Raw genomic sequence first — 22,359 nt, forward strand, 5'->3', positions numbered from 1 at the left:
TAATAACATTCTGTGTCTGTGTGAACTGCTGCTCTCACTGCTCCTGCACGCATCTAGGCAAGTGGATGTGTCAAACAGGCAGCTCTGAGTAAGTGGAAGCGCGAGCAACGCGTCAACATAGTTCTTTGCCGACAGTCCTCGGCCTTGTGGATAAAACAAAAGGTGATGTGAAATCTGGAACTATTTCGGATACATCGCGAATAGTGAAGGCAAGCCATCAGGTACACAGAGGCCCGTTTGTAAAATATGTTTCAGTCATTTAAAAGCAGTATGCTACGCATGGAACTTGGCTAAACACTTCGCAGACATATATCCCAACATTTTTAAAGAGTTCAAAGAACGACAGGTTAACGAATATGCTATAGAAAACACAACTACATGGTTAGTGCCAAGTTCTTCTCTTCTGTTTTAGTCTAGCCTAAGTGAAACGAGCATGGTTCTCTGGGATAAAGCGAACCTTCCTTCATCAATGAATTTTGACGAGACATAACGAGCTGTAATCATAGGGTGCTAACATGATGAAGGCGCAATGTTCATGCCAGAATAACATTACCAACACTACCAAACAATCTATTTCATGTTCGGTCAGTACTACTGGTAATGTCATGGCATGTAGACTGCAATTTGTTCAATAATTATTGGCCAGATGTAGGATAGGCTACCCGAAATGCGCTAATTAAAGCCCACAGCATATATTACCATAAAAGCGTGTTGAGTCCTAATAATAATAGCGGCTTATTGTTACGTGGTAGCAAATCATGTTATCAAAAAAATAGACATATTGTAATGCACACAGATATATTGCAACAGGTAATGGTGTAGGCCTATCTGACGAAGACCTGAGTGCAGGTGCGTAGCAAGCGTGGGGGATGTGGGTGTTATAACGTTCACACTTTTGCTGGAACACGATTCTATCCCCCACACTTTTTGTCAGATTAAAATGAAAGTAAAATATGGAAATAAACACTCCCGTAAAGAGTTGGAACTGTATCTACCATAACGCACACACAGAGAGACACAAATAGGTCTGTTGATTTGATTGAACGGTCATCCAGCCAATCACATCAAGTTAGCCAGTGATGAACCAGAGCCGCTCTGATCAAATTCAAAGTGTGCATCGTTCAAGGCTGTGCTGCTGCTTGGGTCTGCATTATAACGTCTGCAGTGAGCAGATTTCAGGTAGAATTGAAATGATAATTGTTACCGCATTATGCTAATTTAGTAAACCAAAATTCACTGTCTGACTGACAGGGAGTCAATAAGTGAAAGCAGTGGTGCGCGCACCAAGGCACTTGTTGTTTCTGCAGAAAGAACAGGCTACTGTTCTCAGAGCATTATGCTTTCTCTGTCGATGATCTGCAGCTTTTCTCAAACTATGGTCCTCCTCAACAATTAACCTACTGGTCCCGCGAGCAGCGAAATTAAGTTATGCCCGTGCTTCACACGTCTGATCATTTGCAGCAAGATTGAATTGTATGGGACCGCGGACTGAGAAAAAAATAAACTAGGCTAAAAGTTTACCCAATCAGAAATACTCATTAATTTGGTGTGATCAACTATATAGACATAGCCCAGTCAGCACACATACGTCTCCAAGACGCTTGGAAAAGATCTGAACAGCTTAATTACATCGCGTTCCATTTAGAACGTCTTAGCCTATTTGACTGTTAATTGCATTTCACTGTCAATGTGTGTCGTAGTGCTACATCTACTGGAGATCTTAATGTCTAAAATACGATCTCGTTCCATTTAGAACATCTTATTTTGATCTTACATACGGCGGCGTCAAGACACATTTGAGTTATACATCTGAAGAGCTAAGATTTCTAGCATGTAGAACTCAATAGAACGCTTTATGAGCTCATGCAATGTAAAAGGCCCCTGCAGCAAGTGAAACTGGAGGTAAAAGTGGGCTAGAAGCAACAATAGTTTAAACAACAACGTGGCTTCCTATAACTATCAATGGAAAAACCATAGAAACGGCTAATCATAATCTTTAAATTGACATTAATTAAGCTGGCTACAGTATATGTAACACAATTTATTTATATTCCCTTTGCATATGTTTGGGTAGTCTTCAAACGTTTTTGAATTTGAGCTTACAGTTCTGTCACTATTCTGTGTCCTTTACATTTATTTAATAGGTATTGATACCTCGAAATTAGGCTGCTGTCTGTTAGGCAATTGATTGTAGCCTGCTAACCCATATGCACAAAACATAATTTCTGAAATGATTTCTTGATTTATAACATGAGATGTCTCCATGTAGGGTAGTGTCAAATAGTGAAGTGATAGCAGGTAGATCATGTAGGCGCTGCTTCTTCTGTCCCTCCCAATCTGCATTAAAATGGTGTGTTTAGCAATCAGATTCTCAATTTTTTTTCGGGGGAGAAATGTAAGAAAAATGGCCACCAATATAGTCCGCACCCCTCTCAGAAAATACTTACAACATCCCTGTAGGGAGTTATTTATCGTTTGGCCAGGTTGTTTTATTTTCCTATCCCACAACCCCCACACTTTTAAAAAGCTTGATACGCCTCTGCCTGAGTGGTTGGAACGTCGTACTTGTACACTGGGCGCAAAGAAGACTATCCTCACATTTTACCCTTTGCAACTGTCAAAGAAATCCCATGAACACGGGAAGGCCTAGGGTAGCCTATACTGTACATCAGATGGCCTAAAGATTAGGCCTCTCTGCATACTGTAGCATTAAGTGATTTGCATGCAGTAATTTCAACACTGACCTTGATCTAGCATAGTTTGGCTATTTAAAGCTACTTTATTGCCAAAACACAACACAACAAATGAACTATGACAAACAATAAAGGACTTAATCACACAAAGTAGGCCTACTATTTTACTGACTATAAAAATAATAATTATGTAGGAAGTTTAAAACCCAGAATTGACCTGCACACTACAAAAGTGCACCGAATTAAACACAAATGACTCAATACACTTGGAGGAGGCATGAGTCCTTTCTTTTCCAGATATCTTAGGATTTCGCCGTAGTATCGTTTCAGTATCGAGCATCGTGATATTTATGGCAGGTATCGTATCGAAGTCATAATTTTGGTATTGTGACAACACTAATATATATATATATATATATATATATATGTGTATATGTATATGTATATGTGTATATATGTATATTTATATGTATATGTGTATATATATATGTATATTTATATGTATATGTGTGTATATATATATATATATATATATATATATATATATATATATATATATATATATATATATATATGTATATATATATATATATCTGTATATGTATATGTATGTGCCAGCGTGGAAAATCTAGGGATAGCAGCTAGTTAAGTGCAAGCAACTACACAATACTGCTTTAAACCAGTGTGGAAGATCTAGGGCTAGTAGCTAGTTAAGTGTAAGTAGCTAAACACTACTGCTTCAAACCAGTGTGGAAAATCTAAGAATAGTAGCTATAGCTAAGAGCAGGCCCTTAAGCACTACTGTTTCAATCCAGTGCGAAAGCTCTATAGATAATGAGTGGAGATGGCTAAATGCCCAACACCACTTTAACCCAGTGTGGAAGGTCTGGCCCCCTTTAGAGGGGAGAAAAGTCCTATAGTCACAGTTACTCTAACGCAGATAGGCCTATTACTAGTGATTCACACTTGTGCACAAATCACATCACACGCACACACAAAAGATCACACTATTGTGAAAACAAGGGTGGAATAGCCACAAATGTAAGTAGTGGAAGTATTCAATCGAACTAGCACAACACTATAATCCAACGGGTGACATGCACACACAGTTAATTGCTACTACGTTAAAGTCCTGTTCACACAATGGATTCCCCCACCCTGCACACACTTCTAAAGAAACTGTAGCGAGCAGCCCAACATTCTATCTTAACTATAGCCAACCTAATAACACACAATTGTTTGTACGGAGGATGAATGAATAGTCCAGCAACCACTCACAACCCAGCCCACAGTTCGTAATCCACAACACGGAACCAGGAAGTCGCCGCCGCCTCGGCCTCTTTGCCTCTCGCACTGAAGCAGGGTAGCTCGCACCTCTCGTTGCCAGTGCTCCTTCTTGAATGTCAACAGTCGGCACTCCACCCGGAACTGCGAGGAGGAGGAAGTGAATCAGCAGAGTATCCACAATAAATCGCGGGGTAAAAAACCATTCACAAGACAACGGCACAACTACTTTCCTTCACGTGAAGAATCGGGTGCGTTGGATAATCCTTTCGCGGCCCTCATTGTGTCCGAGCGGATGTTTGGTCAATTCGCCGTTGTAGCTGGGAAGTCAGAAGCGGTAATCCCGACGTCTCTGCTCTCGTGGGGTCCGGGCGCCTGTTGCAGACAAAGGGAACGCCTCGATGAGAGGGCCCGGTCGGCTTTTATCCCCTCCAGCCACCAATCACGGGTCCTGTCAATTGTCTCCATTATCGGCAGCACCTGTGGAGGAACGTCCCACAAGCATACACACACACACACATATGCACAAACCCCGCCCCAGACAGTTCATTCAACATTTTGACTGTAGAGCCCCGCTACACACACACAGACACACACACGCACACACCTGTACCCACACACTCTTAACACCTACATAGACTCGTACACACACACACACACACACACACACACACAAACATGTACGCACTCGCATGGCGTGCTCACACACACACACACACACACACACACACACACGTACGATAGTCAATTTAGATTCCTGATCTAGATCTTGTAGATTCCACACACACACACACACACACACAAACAGAAAATTGGCTTGAAAAGAACTTGAATTTGATCTTGGAATAGGTGTATGAACCCTGGTGTAAGTGGGTGTGGACAGTAACTATGTACTTTACTTGATTACTGCAGCACTTTACTTGATTGGGGGCAGCCGTGGCCTAATGGTTAGCGCTTCGGACTTGTAACCGTTGGGTTGCTGGTTCGAGCCCCAACCAGTAGGAAGCAGCTGAAGTACCCTTGATCAAGGCACCTAACCCCTCACTGCTCCCGAGCACCGCTGTTGTTGCAGGCAGCTCACTACACCGGGATTAGTGTGTGCTTCACCACACTGTGTGTTCACTGTGTGCTGAGTGTGTTTCACTAATTCACAGATTGGGATAAATGCAGAGACCAAATTTCCCTCACGGGATCAAAAAGTATATATACTGCAAGTCACTTCAGCAGTAATCACATGAGAACATTCAGGGGAGATATGAAGCAAGTCACTTCAGCAGTAATCACATGAGAACATTCAGGGGAGATATGAAGCAAGTCACTTCAGCAGTAATCACATGAGAACATTCAGGGGAGATATGAAGCAAGTCACTTCAGCAGTAATCACATGAGAACATTCAGGGGAGATATGAAGCAAGTCACTTCAGCAGTAATCACATGAGAACATTCAGGGGAGATATGAAGCAAGTCACTTCAGCAGTAATCACATGAGAACATTCAGGGGAGATATGAAGCAAGTCACTTCAGCAGTAATCACATGAGAACATTCAGGGGAGATATGAAGCAAGTCACTTCAGCAGTAATCACATGAGAACATTTAGGGGAGATATGAAGCAAGTCACTTCAGCAGTAATCACATGAGGGAAGAACATTCAGGGGAGATATGAAGCAAGTCACTTCAGCAGTAATCACATGAGGGAAGAACATTTAGGGAGATATGAAGCAAGTCACTTCAGCAGTAATCACATGAGGGAAGAACATTCAGGGGAGATATGAAGCAAGTCACTTCAGCAGTAATCACATGAGGGAAGAACATTTAGGGGAGATATGAAGCAAGTCACTTCAGCAGTAATCACATGAGGGAAGAACATTTAGGGGAGATATGAAGCAAGTCACTTCAGCAGTAATCACATGAGGGAAGAACATTTAGGGGAGATATGAAGCAAGTCACTTCAGCAGTAATCACATGAGGGAAGAACATTTAGGGGAGATATGAAGCAAGTCACTTTAGCAGCAATTATAAACTACTGCAGAAAAAAGGAATGTCTATTCTATTTAGTTTTTGTATTTCATGTAAAACTCCTGTTTGTTTAAATGGTCTCGTGGTCTGAAACTGAAGTTATTCAGTGTGTGTGTGTGTTTGTGTGTGTGTGTGAATGTGTAAATGTGTAAATGTGTGGGGTCTACCCACATCACAATCACACTGGCTCACTAAAGTACATATGTCTGTGTATGCATGTGTGTTTCTGAATGGTTTGATTAAATCATGTGTTTTGGTTTTTGCACACAGATTTCAGCAGTTCCACAAATCCCACCTGCAGAAGAAGTTTCAGTGTCTGATTGAGGGAATCGCACAGCAGGGAGACACCAGACTCCTCCATGAGATCTACACAGACATCTACATCATAGAGGGGGGAAGAGGAGAGGTCAATGATGAGCATGAGGTCAGACAGATAGAGACGGCATTCTGGAGAGAAGCAGAACAAGGCAGACCCATCAAATGCAGTGACCTCTTTAAACGCTTCCTGGAAGAGGACAGACGCAGAAAAGAACGCTTCCTGGACGAGGACAGACGCAGAAAAGATAAGGGAAAAAAGAAGGGAACAGTCTTTGAGTCCAGACAAGACAAACCCCTCAGAACAACAGTGCTGACAAAGGGAGTGGCTGGCATTGGAAAAACCGTCTCAGTGCAGAAGTTCATTCTGGATTGGGCGGAAGGAAAAGCCAATCAGGATGTCCACTTCATATTTCCTCTTCCTTTCCGGGAGCTGAACCTGATGAAGGAGAAGGAACTCAGTCTGGTGGATCTTATTCAGCACTTTTTCCCAGAAATCAAAGATCCCAGAGTCTTCACCAGTTCAGAGCACAGAGTCATGTTCATCTTTGATGGTCTGGATGAGTGTCGACTTCCTCTAGATTTCCTCTACAACCCGAGGTGTTGTGATGTGACAGAGCCAGCCTCAGTGGACGTGCTGCTGACAAACCTCATCGAGGGAAATCTGCTTCCTTCTGCTCTCCTCTGGATCACCGCACGACCAGCAGCAGCCAATCAGATCCCTCCTGAGTGTGTGGGCCAGGTGACAGAAATAAGGGGATTCAAAGACCCACAGAAAGAGGAGTACTTCAGGAAGAAAATAAGTGATGAGAACCTGGCCAGCAGAACCATCACACACCTGAAGACATCCAGGAGCCTCTACATCATGTGCCACATTCCAGTCTTCTGCTGGATTTCAGCCACTGTTGTAGAGAAAACATCAAAAAAATCAGACAAAGTAGAAATGCCACGGACTCTGACTCAAATGTACACACACTTCCTGTTCATTCAGACTGGCATAAAAAATGTCAAGTACACAGAGAGAAAAGAGACAGATGAAGAGGTGATTTACAAACTGGGGAAACTGGCTTTCCAACAGCTGGAGAAGGACAATCTGATCTTCTATGAGGAAGACCTGAGAGAATGTGGCATTGATGTCACAGAAGCATCAGTATACTCAGGAGTGTGTACTCAGATCTTCAGAGATGAGGCTGGGTACCAGGGGAAAGTGTTCAGCTTTGTGCATCTGAGCATCCAGGAGTTTCTTGCAGCTCTGTATGTGTTCCTCTGCTTCAGCAACAGACAGAGAAACATGCCTGACCAACAGCAAACCTCTCAGCTCTCTGCTCTGTTCAGAGCTGCAACACTTCATGACCTACACAAGACTGCAGTGGACCTGGCCTTACAGAGTAAGAATGGACACCTGGACCTTTTCCTCCGCTTCCTTCTGGGCCTCTCACTGGAGTCCAATCAGAATCGCTTAAAGCATCTACTGCCACAGAGTAGCAGCCAATCAAATAACTCCGAGCAAACAGTCCAGCATGTCAAACAGAAGATCAGAGATCAGAAGAGCCCACACAAAAGGATCAACCTGTTCTACTGTCTGAATGAGCTGAATCACCACGCTGTAGTGGAGCACAAAATCCCCTTAGAAACTCTGAATGTAGAGACACTCTTACCAGGACAGTGGAAGACTAAGACATTTGAGTTGAAGATGACAAAGGCGCAGCTGGCTGAGTTTGACCTGCAGAAGTACATAAAGACACCAGAGGAAGATCAGACTGAACTCCTTAGTCCAGATGAAGTTCTTCAGAAGGTGCTGCCAGCAGTCACTTCAGCTCTGTAAGTAACACGCTGTGTGTGTCTGTATTTGTTCAGTGTGTGTGTGTGTGTGTGTAGTGACAAAAACAAAGAACAACACACATTTTAATTTAAGAATTTATGTGTGTGTGTGTGTCCATCCCTTCTGCCAGCATTGGCCTAAATGGGGAATATTAAAGGGACAGGGACAGGTTAGAGCAATTAGCCACTTAACCCTTAGAACTCGATTGACGCATTGATTGCGTCAAAAAACACAACTGTTCATTTCAGCAAGATGAAACCTTTATTGCGTTACAGAGCATAAATGGGGCTTTCTAACGAGACCACACACTTGTCTGTACGTTAAAGTATAAAAATTTAAAAGAAATCATGAAATTAAATCATATTGACAGTCTATACTTCTGTGCTTTCACTTGCGCACCCATTACTCTCGTTTGAATTACTCGTGAAACTGTGAACGCTAGATATGGCAAGCATATCAGATGAAGGAGGAGACACAGGGCTATCCATTGGCACCAAGTATGTCGATCCTTCTGGCTTATGAAAACAGACGAAGTGACTGCAAAATAATGTTGTCATGTACAAAAACCAACGCTGCACACCCATTACTCTTGTTTGAATTACTCGCGGACCTGTGATCGGATAGATATTCCACGCATGTCAGATGAAAGAGGAGACACAGAGCTATCATTTGATACCAAGTACATCCTTCTGGGTTATAAAACAGATGAAGTGACAGCAAAATAATAACTTCATAGATATGGAGCGCAAAAAGGTCATTTTTAATCACTAAATAAAAAATGGCATTTATTTCTGTAAGGCACACACCACATATGTCTGTAAATTTCTCAGCCCCAGAGAATCCCTCCACCATGCCAATGATATTGCCAGATTCAGGACAGTCTGCCCTACACACACATGAAATGCATGTAAAGCTATGAGCTTGCTGTGGTGAGATACATGTCAAAATATAAGGACTTTTATAATACGCTTTATATATTTTAATTCTTTAAAAATCGAAGATGAAGTGTGGTGTCTGCACCTTTTGTCTAGTATTGAAGTGTCGCCCGGTGCGTATAGTCTCCAAAAAATGTAATACTCAAGTGAAGAAAGGAGAGTTCGCACACAGGGGCTGAGTAGTTCCAAAGTGTATTTTAAAAGCCAAAAAAACAATTATAGGCCACATAATGTTTTTATTTTTTTAAATCAAAATAAAATCAATGCTCGTACTATTACATGAAATGATGGCAGATCTGGATAGCCTAGACTCTGAAAAAAACAATATATAATATGTGTGTGTGGACATGCGTGACTCAGCCAACACAATCCAAATAAAACATTCACAGTCGTAAAAGCAAGGACTCATAGAAGACGACTAGCTAAATTACTATTAAATTCGCTTAGCGCATTAGCATGCTGCACATATTTGTTTAAAACTCTTGCATTCAAGTTAACTGATCATCTCAATACCAATGTTTCTCAAAATGGAGAAGAACAACAAGTATTACCTTGACATTTAAACACACATGGGGAAACTGAACAGTCCAATCAGTAGACTACAATATTTCCAGGCTTCAACCAGACAGCTGAATTAAAGAGGTAGAGTTGTAATATAAATAGTAGGCTTAGGCTATAGGCTAATCTGCATAAAGTGTGCTGTCATGAATATTTATTATTCTCTCTTTTTGTATCGGGATATAAATTAATATCGATATATTATATATTATATTGTAATCCTCTGGTGCTCTAAGGTAGGCTATTGTGTTGATGTGTTTTTTAACTGGCTTTTTAACTGGCTGCAGCCTAAAATTAGAGTGTTGACGACGTAGTTTAGCACGTGTGTGTTTGTGGTATATGTGTGTGTGTTTGTGTGGTACTGTATATGTGTGTGTGTGTGTGTGTGTGCTGGACGTGCGTGACATTGGGGATGTGGCATCGTTGATTCTACCTTTAAGTTTGAAGTTCAAGATTGAGATGTAATTTCGATTTAAAGAATTAGAAGAATCTTGAAGTCTAAGCATACTGGGAGCCACTGCAGTGAGACTAAACCTGGAGTGATGTGATCATACCTCTGGGTCTTAGTTAAAAGCTGGCAGCTAAATTCTGAACAAACTACAGTTGTTGAATAGACTTTGGAAATGATTTGTGATATAAACACTTAGTGGTACTGGAGACTTAAGCAGAGCTACACTCATGATCTTTCATAGCAACAGAGAAGGAGATCACACCATGAGAGCTGTAGCTTAAAACAACAAACTGTATCTTTAAACTGAATGTTACCTCATGTAACACTATGTTAATGTTTGGACACGTCTACTAAATTGTTGGTTCATTTTTACATAGTAGACCACAACTGAAGGGTCAAAACTATGAAATATCCCACATGGGATTTTATAGTTGGCACAAAAAGTGTAAACAAAGCAAAATGTTTTGCCACCTTTTGCTGTGACAGCAGCTTTTCACACTCTTGGTATTTTCTTGTCCCAACTCCAGTTAGATACCTGGAATGTGTGTTTGCATATATTTTTGATCTCCAGTTTTATTCTGCAATATGAAAATGTAAGAAAAAATATAACTGACTAGGCGGGCCTAAACCTTCGACTGTCCGGGTATATTTGTACTCCCAGTGTACATTGCAAAACTACAAACTGCATCCATAAAGTAAAATGTAAAGTAAACCAATGTAACATGGAGTTGGAATAACAAGGCTTTATATTTGTCCTCTCATTGTAGACTGAAACATTGTGGTCTCAGTGGAGATTCCTGTAAGGAAATATCATCAGCTCTCCAGTCAGAAAACTCACTGCTGAGTGAGTTGGACCTGAGCCAGAATCCCCTTAAGGACTCTGGAGTGGAGCTGCTTTCTGCTGGACTGAAGCACATTAACTGCAGTCTGGAGAAATTGAGGTTAGTCATGTGAACATCTGTTGGTCTGTTATATGGTCAACCAGCTTTATTGGCCGGGTTTGTGTAAAACAAACAAGGAATTTGACTCAGGTTAATCTTTGTCAACTAAGACATGAGGAACAGCATCCAGATTGTAAAAGTGATTGTTCTGGTGATGACCAATTTTGTCAACTGAATTTGATATTTAATCTCACATCCAGTGACAGTCACGTCTGTTTTGATATTGCAGTTAGATTTGATTCGGCAGTTTCGACAAAAATCTTACACTCAAAACAATAAAACTATTTGCACCCACGTTTCAGCACAGCGAAAGCATGTGTTGTACCCATAATAATTGGAATATGATTATTTGCACATATAGAAATATTTCATGTATGGTGGTATCAGTCGTGGGTGTCAGTGATGAATTCTGACCAACCTGAAGTCGTTGAATAGACTCTGAATATGAGGGGTGATATAAACACTTATTACACGGCTGTTTTGACCTTCAGTATTCTATGGAAATTGTGAAAACAAACTCACTGCAAAACTGCATCCATAAAGTGAAAAGTAAAGTAAACTAATGTAACATGGAGTTGGAATAACAAGGCTATATATTTGTCCTCATTGTAGACTGGAGGACTGTGGTCTCAGTGGAGATTCCTGTAAGGAAATATCATCAGTTCTCCAGTCAGAACACTCACTGCTGAGAGAGTTGGACCTGAGCGATAATCCCCTGGAGGATTCTGGAGTGGAGCTGCTGTCTGCTGGACTGAAGCACACTAACAGCAGACTGGAGAAATTGGGGTTAGTCATGTGAAATCTGAAAAACTCCTAAAATAATGGGCGTGTCACTTGAGTCATGGGCGTGAGTTTTACTAAGAGTCACAAAGCATTTTAGCCCTAAAAGTAGCGCCTAAGTCTGGGACAGCTTAAAAGAAACCGAGAGGACTCCTAACTCACTACAGGGCTCTACAGTGCGCCCATTTCACTCGCACATGCGAGTAAAAATGATGCCGTGCGAGTGCAAAAAAATATTTAGGCGCACTGGTGCCAATGACTTCTAACCATGTCAATGTTTGTCTACAAAATACACCGCAACATTGAGAAACATTACTGGTGCAGACCATAGAATCACGTCGCGAATGCAGCATAAAAACTACACCTCCCATCAACGTTAGCAGTTTCACGTTGTGACTCGCTAGTAGTAAGCTTCTATCAAATCCAAGAAAAAAGCAGAAAGTTAGACTAGCCAGCCAAGATGCAAAGATTGAAGAAATTAGTTCTTCTATCCACCGAATTCATTGGATATAGGAGGAACAGGATGAGATTCTGAGAATGCAGTGAGAGAAGGAAAGGTAACCTAACATGCCTTTATGCCCAGTTGACGTATTGGCTGCAATATGCAAAATATAGCTGTAGCGAACCGGTACAAAAGTAGCCTCCCGTAATAGGCCTACTCCCATTTTATTCAAAGGTAGAACGCTACTGACAACTCCAGGCTTCCACGCATGCTTGTTTGTTTACACCGAGTGTGTGTAAGTGCAAAGTAGGCCTAACGTTTGCCTACTGCCCCCATCAATGCATATATTTAAAATAAAAACTAAAAGTATAAAACATATATACTTGATTAGCCTATGTTGGGTTTTGTGGAAGAGAAAATTGACTGTTTTAGTAGTAGTATTAGGCAGTATGCAGTCAGATAGGTCACCATGGGCATATTTGGATTAGCTACAGATGGATTCACAAATAAATAAATTAGCCTACATTTGGCAGGATACTTGATATACAGGCTAAATGCAAATATGGCAATGTATTATATTATTTTACATTAACAAAATGTAGGAAAATAGAACAGACTGAAAATAAAGTAGGCACTGATCTTTAAAATCCTGTTTCCTGTAGCCTAAATGTTGTCAGTCATTCTTAATATTTGCAATTGGTGCACTGGCATGTTTAACTGTTAGCTGCATTATAATGTTAGATTATGTGTAAATTAAGTACAGAACTGACTGTGCGCCCAAATTTTTGTCTGTGCTCCTAAATTTTTTAACTTGGGCGCACAAGTGCTCCTGGAAAAACATGTTAGTGTAGAGCCCTGTCACTAAGACCTATTCACAAACCGTTTTTTGTGGCATTTCACGTCGCAATGTTTTGAAATGCTTATGCGGCTACAGGAGATTCCAATCATGAGGGAACAATTTTGCATTGTAGGCATAACTAAGGGCAATAACCACCAACAACAACCAAAACTACTCAACATGTTAATTAAATGTAACGTTTCAAAGTAAAATGTTCTCCTCTTTGCAAACTTAGGCATATGGTGAAAGATTAGTTTAATAATGTTGCAAAGATACTGCATCAATCTGTATGTTTCATTAGGCTACTAGGCTATTTGTTTTGCCTTACTCTTTATTCATTTAGGCTTTTTATTCAGTTATTCATCATCTTACGTCCTACGCACTACTTGTGTAGCGCACGCATTCTCAGACCTGTCACCTGTCACTCATCATCGTAGGGGAGGTGTTTGTAACGCGGGAATGATTCCAATCATCAGCCAATCAAGGTGGTTACTTCTGTCAAGTTTGTGCATGAACAATGACGTCATCCATAGCAACGAAGACTCACTCTTAGTTTAGGAGTTGTCATTTTTCCTTACTAAGAGTAGGTCTGAAAGGCTTTGTGAATAACTTAAGAGACAACTCCTAGCTAAAATCTTTTAGTGTGATTTAGGTGGTAAGATAAAATGCTTTGTCAATATGGGCCCTGGTCTATATAGATTATTTGTCAGATAAACTAATAAAACAGTATCATGGGATGGAATATATATATATATATATATATATATATATATATATATATATATATATATATATATGGAATATATATATATATATATATATATATAACATTCTTAATCAACTTCTGCCATAGCTTATATTTTTGAAACTGCACACTGCAAGCACTTGTGCATTACGCTTCGTCTCCATAGTATCTCTCTAGCCTGTTAATCTGGAATCACTGTAATTGTAATCTCAATAACACTGTGCAGTGTGCACCATACCACACATTGCTACAAAACTTGTTTTTAGCTACTCTGCCCCTTGGTGTTGGAACCTCCTTCAAAAAGAAACCAAACGCTCTGTTTTTATTACACTTGGATATTTTAAACATTTACTTAAGATTACATTAATACACCGGATTAGATGTTAAAATCCTGTGTGCCAAAATCCAAGGTAAAAACACATTCGGAAGCCCCTACTCAAATTAACTTTAAAAAGCACGCTACCCACAAATCCGCCAACAAATGGTTACAAACACAAGACCAATGGCCCATCCAACAGCAGTATATAGTATGCGGCATGTCATTGGGGTTATCAAGTGGGCACCCTCATTCACTGATGTTTCGTTAAGTTAGGCCCACGACACCTCATGAAGGCTTAACAGTGAAACCAGCGTCCTGGAGACACTCCCCTCCATGCTGCCACCATATTACCACATTGAAATATCCAATACCCAAAATACTCTTAACCAGCCTAGGCACGGTCAAGGTTGGCTAGGTTGGTCCGTCCCGTTGATGTGGACTGAACCATAACCATAAAACCCTGGCCAACCACCATCAACCTAGGCCAGCCCATCACAAACACAACACAAATAAGACACAGCGCCTGTTTCCTATAACCCTCTCCCCTTTTTTGTTTTTGTCTATATATGTATCTCTCCGTTGTTAAATGTATTTATTTTGTTATTTATCCTATTGTTTGTTGTGTCTGGACCTGTCGTTGTATTCTGTTGTCCTGTCTTGTCATTGTTGTACACCTTTCTGTTATTGTTCTTAGTGGGGTTGGTAATAAAGGCTGGTTAAATGAAGGGTAAATAAAAAAACATGTGGTATCTTAGAAGCTATCTCGCCTTGCTCGCATAGGATACACTATACAATATGTGCAGAAGTAAATATCCTGGAATTGGTGAGTATTCAAAAGTCATATTTGTTTCTCCTGAAGTTTCTGAATGAAATTACCGGTATTGTAGGTGCTTGGCTAGTGTGGAACTTGTAGTTTCCCGATAAAATGAAGGTCCCACTCCGGCCCTGGTGAACGCAATGTAGCCCATGTATGATGTGTGACCTGTGATCGCTGGATCGCTGTATGTGTGTCTGATTTCATATTTTTAAGAGAAGGTGGTGTGTGGTATGTGAGTGTGTGTAGAGGATTGGTGATTAATATTCAGATGTTTAACTCTATTTCAGGCTGTATAACTGTAATCTGACCGATAAGAGCTGTTCCTATCTCGCCTCTGCACTGAAGACATCACGCTCATCAAATCTCAGAGTGCTGCATCTGAGTGAGAATAAGCTGCTGGACTCAGGAGTGGAACTTTTATGTTCTGCTCTTTGTCATCAAAACTGCAAACTGGAGGAACTATGGTGAGCAACATTTCATGTAGTGAGTTTGTGTGGGGAGGATGTGTGTGTGTGTGAGTGAGGGGGGGTAATTTGTTTGTGTGCGTGTGTATGAAAGTGAGTGGTGAGAGTGTGTGTTTGTGTTAGAGAGGGGTAAGGAAGGAGGGTGTACAATGTGTGTGAAAAAAAGTGTTAGAATGTGAGTTTGTGTGAGGAAAAGTGTGTGTGTCTGTTTTCAAGAGAGTGGTGTGTGTGTGTGTGTGTGTGTGTGTGTGTGTGAGAGAGAGAGCGAGAGAGACAGAGTAGAGGATTAGTGATTAATATTCAGATGTTTAACTCTGTTTCAGGCTCTATAACTGTAATCTGACCGATAAGAGCTGTTCCTATCTGGCCTCTGCACTGAAGACATCACGCTCATCAAATCTCAGAGTGCTGCATCTGAGTGAGAATAAGCTGCTGGACTCAGGAGTGGAACTTTTATGTTCTGCTCTTTGTCATCAAAACTGCACACTGGAGGAACTACAGTAAGCATGATTTCATGTAGTGAGTTGTGTGTGAGAGGAATGTGAGTGTGTTTGTGTGTGTGTGTGTGTGTGAGGGAGGGTGTGTGTTTGTGTTAGGGATGGGGAGGAGAGTATCTCTGTGTGTGTGAGGGAGGGTGTGTGTGTTTGTGAGAATGAGCATGAGTTTATGCAAGAGAGAGAGAGAGAGATGGAGAGGGTGTGAGTGAGTGTGTGTGTAGAGGATTGGTGATTAATATTCAGATGTTTAACTCTGTTTCAGGCTGTATAGCTGTGATCTGACCGATAAGAGCTGTTCCTATCTGGCCTCTGCACTGAAGTCTCCCTCCTCAAATCTCACACAGCTGGACCTGGGGTACAATCACCAGATGAGTGCATCAGCTGTAGAGGCGCTCTGTGCTCTAGTGGAGGACGAACACTGTAAACTGAAGAAACTAAAGTGAGTAAATATCTAAACATGTCACTCAGGTCTTGACATGACACCCAACATGCCTCTCTTTCATTTTCTGTCCTCCCTTTAGAGCATGAGACCAAACATGCCTCTCTTTTATATTCTGTCCTCTCTCTCTTCTGTCTGTTCGACTTAATGCTTATTCGGTAGACCATTTAGTGTTCTCCACAATCCCAGACTTTCATATCGCATGCTTGTTTACATGGAAAGCAAAACAAGCTATAGTGACATATGTCTGTGTTGGGACGATTGAAACAAGTGTTCACATTTTGTGGCTGGGGCTGGTTTTCCAGCCTTTTACACGTCCAGCCATCTGCCATCACCCCCTTCTCTCTCTCCCGTCTTGCTATTGATCTTAGTGTGTCTCAGGCTCTCATGCCCAAGGTCACAGGTTCAAGGCCAGTGAGGGACTGTTGAACACAAGTCAAGTTACAAACACCATGAAGGGAATATGCAGCCTTCCCTATTGGGGGAGTCTGACGCCACTCTCTAAGTGCTTGTGATTGGACCAGTGGTGTTTTTATTTTTTTTATTTATTTATCCATTATTTTACCAGGTGATGTCCCATTGAGATGTTCAAATCTTTTTTACAAGGGAGCCCTGGGGCAACAGATACACAAGTTACACAGAAACATTGATGACAAGACAGACTAATAAGGACAGAATAACATAGAAGAAAGACATGAGGACTAGACAGACTAATAAGGACAGAATAACATGGAAGAAAGACATGAGGACTAGACAGACTAATAAGGACAGAATAGCATAGAAGAAAGACATGAGGACTAGACAGACTAATAAGGACAGAATAACATAGAAGAAAGACATGAGGACTAGACAGACTAATAATGACAGAATAGCATAGAAGAAAGACATGAGGACTAGACAGACCAAAAAAACAGCGACACAAGCCAGTGACACAACAAACAAAACAGATTTACAGTACATGTAAAAACAATATAAGAATCACATAAAGGGGTCATTGGAAACTGGGCACTGTTCAAATTTGGATTGTTTAAGTAACTGTTTAAAATGTTCAAGTGGGATAAAAACAGAAAGTGTTGGACTTCCTGTTTCTGCTGCAGTGTGTCAAATGTGTGAATGTGTTTGTTATGGCTGCTGTTAGTGATGTCACAATAGGGCCCTCTGTCTCTCATGCAGTCTGGCTCGCTGGGAGACGGTTGTCATGGACACTGATTGATGATCCTCTTCTCTCCTTTATCCTGCAGGCGGAGTGATCAATACGATCATAGGAGAAGATATTTGTAAAGTGTACATTTTGGTTGTGCACTGAGGTGGATGGTGGTGCAGAAGCTCATGAAATGAGGGTGGGATCCAACACACACCAGCAGGACACACACACATAACAGCAGCAGCACACACACACACACACACACATAACAGCACACACACACACAAGCTAGCAGCATTGGGGAGCGTCTGGATATGGTCTGAGGTCTTCCTGAGTGGAGCTCAGCAGTGAGATGAATGGAGAAGAGGAGGACCAGTCACTCTCCAACATGTGCACAGATGGACATATGGACACCAGCAACACACACACACACACCAGTCACTCTCCAACATGTGCACAGATGGACATGTGGGCACCAGTAACTCCTCTCCTAGTTGCTCTCCATTGGCTTCCTATAGTAGCCTAAATTAAATTTAAATCTCTCACTTTGGCCTATAGGACACTGACTCGATCTGCTCCTAGTTATTTTAATTCAATAATCATGCCTTACATCCCCAACCGCCCACTGCGATCTTCTGATGAGTGTCTGTTATGTCGACCAGTCATAAAAACTAGGTCTAATTCCAGACTCTATTCCTCAGTGGTTCCATGTTGGTGGAATGAGTTGCCCAGTGCTCTCCGTTCCTGTGGTAGTTTTGGGTCGTTTAAGAGGGGTCTAAAGACATTCCTATACAACATGTACTTAGTTGTTTAAGCGCTTATGTGTTATGGTTTGTATAATATTGTTTTATTTACATTACGCTGTTAATTTATTTGACATTATTGTTTATTATTGATATTCTCCTTAATGTAGTCTTACCATGTCATTGTTTTTATATTATTGATTGAATGGACATTATTGTTTTATTATTGCCTTTCCCCTCATTTTCATTGCTTATTTTTATTAGGCTATTGATTGAATTGATATTGTTGTTTATTATTACTATTCTCCTTATTGTATTTGACCAACATTCTAATCTGTTCCCTGTTCAATTTTAAATATTATGTTGTTGCTAACATGAAAATGTTGCCTGATGTCCCTTTAATCACAGAGTATGTAATTAATAAGATAAAAAAATGAATCGATTGACAGCCTTAAATGTAACATATTTTTAAATGTTAGTTAGTATTACCCTACATGAAATATTACCGTGCGAGAGGGTGCTCTAGGCTTGTGGAATGAGATCGGGAGCTTGGTGAACTTGCTACAGGTCAGACATTACCGTGCGAGAGGGTGCTCTAGGCTTGTGGAATGAGATCGGGAGCTTGGTGAACTTGCTACAGGTCAGACATTACCGTGCGAGAGGGTGCTCTAGGCTTGTGGAATGAGATCGGGAGCTTGGTGAACTTGCTACAGGTCAGACATTAATACAGGGATTAATACAGCATTTTACAAACCGAAATCGCATTTTCATTATTACAGGCGTCAATGAGAACAACACTTAACATAGTCCTCACATGATTTCGGTTTTGTTTTTCTAATAGGAGTAAGTGTTTTGTGACGACACATGTTATGATAAACTCTAGAGGTTAAAGGAATTATCTGGAGTAAAATGCACTTTAGATCAATTTACGGACGATTGGGAGTACATACGTTGAGTTGACATCCAAATCATGTCATTCGGATGTGTTTTGAGAGTGTTCGATTTTACCGTTTTTAGTCAAAGCTCGGCCTGGAATTCACAATTTCGTCGCCGTTTTTAAAAAAGAAAAAAAAACAGTCCAGTATTTCTTTCGAAATTGAAATGAAGTTGTATGGACTGGACTAATATTTTTTTTTTTTTTTAAACTGCGACGAAATTGTGAATTTCCAGAGTGTGTTTCTCCACACTCAGCAATCGACTCCTACGGACTTTCCCCTGAAGATGGCAGCAAAGATGGCAACATTTCCGGAAAGGTACTGGCTTGATGAAATTCATTCTGGACTCTCTATCCGACCACATAAAGACCTCGGGGGATACCGGGTTTGGCTTTAGGGACCCTCTACTCACTACCACGTAAGTGCAATGTTGTTTGGAACTGTAGAAGAGGTATGAAAATAGCGTTTTGTAGCGGCGAAATTACATGCCTCAGTCACTTCCACGCTAACGAGTTTTGACTAAAAACGGTAAAATCGAACTTTCTCAAAACACATCCGAATGACATGATTTGGATGTCAACTCAGCATATGTACTCCCAATCATCCGTAAATTGATTTAAAGTGCATTTTACTCCGGATAATTCCTTTAAAGGCCTACTATGCACTTCGTGTCTCTAGCTGTCTGTTCACGTCCGCAATCAATTATAATGTGGATTTTATTATAAATGGAGAACACATCCATGTTCCCTCGCATCTTATGGCGACTAGGATATGTCATGCTTCTGTTTTTGCAAAGTTCCTGATCTCTAAACCTTTGCTTTCCGTTCCTGTCGGTTAGCAGTTGATGTAATGCTGCATGGGGCTACGTGTGTGTCTGCATGGGGCTACATGTGTGTCTGCATGTGTGTCTGCATGGGGCTACATGTGTGTCGTGTGTCTGCATGTGTGTCTGCATGGGGCTACATGTGTGTCTGCATGGGGCTACGTTCAGTTGAAGTCAGAAGTCCTGACACTCTTTCAACTAAGCCTACATGCAACTTAACAGTGAAGTTGAACCATCAAATACCCCTCAGATTTCAGTCCAGAGATACATTGTAAGGTTGGCTGACACTGGTGCACACACACACACACACACATTATTGAAATCACCGGACGCTTTAAGCTATAGTCTTTCTACATGGGTTTAGTGTTTGATCAGGCTAGAATAAACCCACACTAGAGTAGTAGCATAAGAATAACTAGATGTACCGCAGAGCGGTACAAAATATGACCGCCGCCCAGTCCAGCACATTTTTTCCACAAAAAGAAATCACGCTGAAAGGCCTATATGATTCTAACTGTCTCACTAAATTGCATTATCCACACTCAATTCTCACTGGTATCTGCTAGACAACAAGTACCAAAACATGATTAGTTCATAGATTTCACATGTAAAATTCATTTTATACAACCCCACCTCCATCTTGCCTGTTCATAATTCTGAGAAATTCTTGATTGTTTGTGTTATGTTTATGTTATGTGTGTGGGTGTGTGTGTGTGTGTGCATGCTTTGTGTGTGTGCTGGCGTATGTGCCTGTGCATGCAAGCCGTACATATGTCTACTGTGTGAGTATGTGTCATAATGCATGATTACTGTGAATGTATGTGTGTGTGTGTGTGTGTATCTGTTTGTGCACATGTGTGCACATGAAATGGGTTAACATGACCCCTGGAGGCAAACATACGGAAATAAATGGTCATCCTAGGCCCTATAGTTCTCAAGATATTCACAGAGAACTGTGTCTGCCCTACCCTCCTTTTGGGGGGTCCAGTCCAGCGGTGGGGCTACAGATCAAAATGAAAAATGACGGTTCCATGCTATTCATGTGGGGTACATGCCCACCAAGTTTTGTGTACTCGGTCTTTCAGTGTCCTGGGAATCCTTGTTGGTGTACGCCACTAAATGTACACATAAATTATTTTATTGTAAGGCCCCCATGAACGAAAAGTACAAAAAACTTGGCATGCATTCGAGGGTGTCATAATGATCCTACACTTTTAATTTTGTGCAGTTTTTGACCTTGTCAGCCAGAGATATTGTGATGAAAACACCTAATTTTTGCTTTTAATTTTTAACTAGGTGGCTTATACATGAAATAAGTGGTAATGGGATGGGTTGACATGCCCCCTTAAGACCAACATACATAAAAAAGGTGGACCTCCTAGGCCCCCTACGGTTCTCGAGATATTCACAGAAAACTGTCTCCCGCCACCTACAGGCCAGTTGGTGTATAGTAACATAAATTAATTTATTGTGTGGCCCCCATGAACGGAATTCCACAAAACTTGGCGTGCATACAGAGGGTGTCATAATGATCCTACACTTCCAATTTCGTGCAGTTTTGACTATGTTAGGGTCACAGATACCTTCAATTACAACACCTCATTTTTACTTTTTTTGTGTTTAACTAGGTGGCTTATACATGAAATGAGTGGTTATGGAATGGGTTGACATGGCCCCTTGAGATCAACATACAAAAAAAAAAATGGAAAACGATGGTTCCATGCTATCCATATGGGGTTACATGCCCACCAAGTTTCGTGGTACCCGGTCTTTCAGTGTCCGGGGACTCATTGACGGAAATTTGGGCATGCTAAAAAGAAAAAAAAAGAAAAATTCTGACTAAACCTATATGACCGCCGCTTAAGCTTGCCGGGCGGTCATAATAATAAGCCCACACTAGGCTGTAGCAACTCAAGCTAGGTAAAAACAATTGTTTTCTGTTATTTCCCTACCAACAGTACTTGGTGACCTTGAGAAACGGAGATCTGTGTGACCGGATTTCCTCTTTTAAAGCCATAAACATGAATTGTAAGCTGGTTGTCCAAAAACTCAATAAAAAAGGGCTTTTTCAAAATGTCAAGTTTATTTATATAGCGCATTTCATTCAATGTGCTTTACTTAAACAAACATAAACAACATTGTTTGATAATAAATAAAGCAAAGAAGGGCAAAGGTCAAAGAATACTTTAGTAGTTATATGTCCCACATGCCATATTTCTGTACTTATAAATATTTAGAACAGATTCTATCTCACAATTTCACTGTATGCAGTTGGTAATAAGCAGTGCTGACCTGCGTGTGGGAAGTTCTTAACAGTCGCACAGGGTCAGGAAACAGAGTGCTTCACCACAGCGGTT

At 41.0% G+C, this 22,359-nt stretch overlaps 1 protein-coding gene and 1 long non-coding RNA gene across 4 annotated transcripts in view; both read left to right on the forward strand.

The window, feature by feature from the left end:
• Positions 1-18,094, forward strand: part of LOC125297249 (NACHT, LRR and PYD domains-containing protein 14-like) — a 34,216-nt gene extending 16,122 nt beyond the window's left edge. For all 3 annotated transcript variants that reach the window (XM_048247481.1, XM_048247482.1, XM_048247483.1), the window contains 7 exons: positions 6,265-8,130; positions 10,843-11,016; positions 11,629-11,802; positions 15,245-15,421; positions 15,745-15,921; positions 16,181-16,357; positions 17,599-18,094. In XM_048247481.1, the coding sequence (XP_048103438.1) occupies positions 6,265-8,130; positions 10,843-11,016; positions 11,629-11,802; positions 15,245-15,421; positions 15,745-15,921; positions 16,181-16,357; positions 17,599-17,638 (2,785 nt within the window). In that variant the 3' untranslated portion in view covers positions 17,639-18,094. The remainder of the gene's footprint in view (positions 1-6,264; positions 8,131-10,842; positions 11,017-11,628; positions 11,803-15,244; positions 15,422-15,744; positions 15,922-16,180; positions 16,358-17,598) is intronic.
• A 574-nt stretch (positions 18,095-18,668) lies between these two features.
• Positions 18,669-19,036, forward strand: LOC125297466. Its single transcript, XR_007194057.1, has 2 exons — positions 18,669-18,884; positions 18,958-19,036. It is a non-coding gene; the product is annotated as an uncharacterized LOC125297466 (long non-coding RNA).
• Positions 19,037-22,359: the final 3,323 nt, after the last annotated feature.

This window comes from Alosa alosa, chromosome 7, assembly GCF_017589495.1.
Source record: "Alosa alosa isolate M-15738 ecotype Scorff River chromosome 7, AALO_Geno_1.1, whole genome shotgun sequence".
Lineage (NCBI taxonomy): Eukaryota > Metazoa > Chordata > Actinopteri > Clupeiformes > Clupeidae > Alosa > Alosa alosa.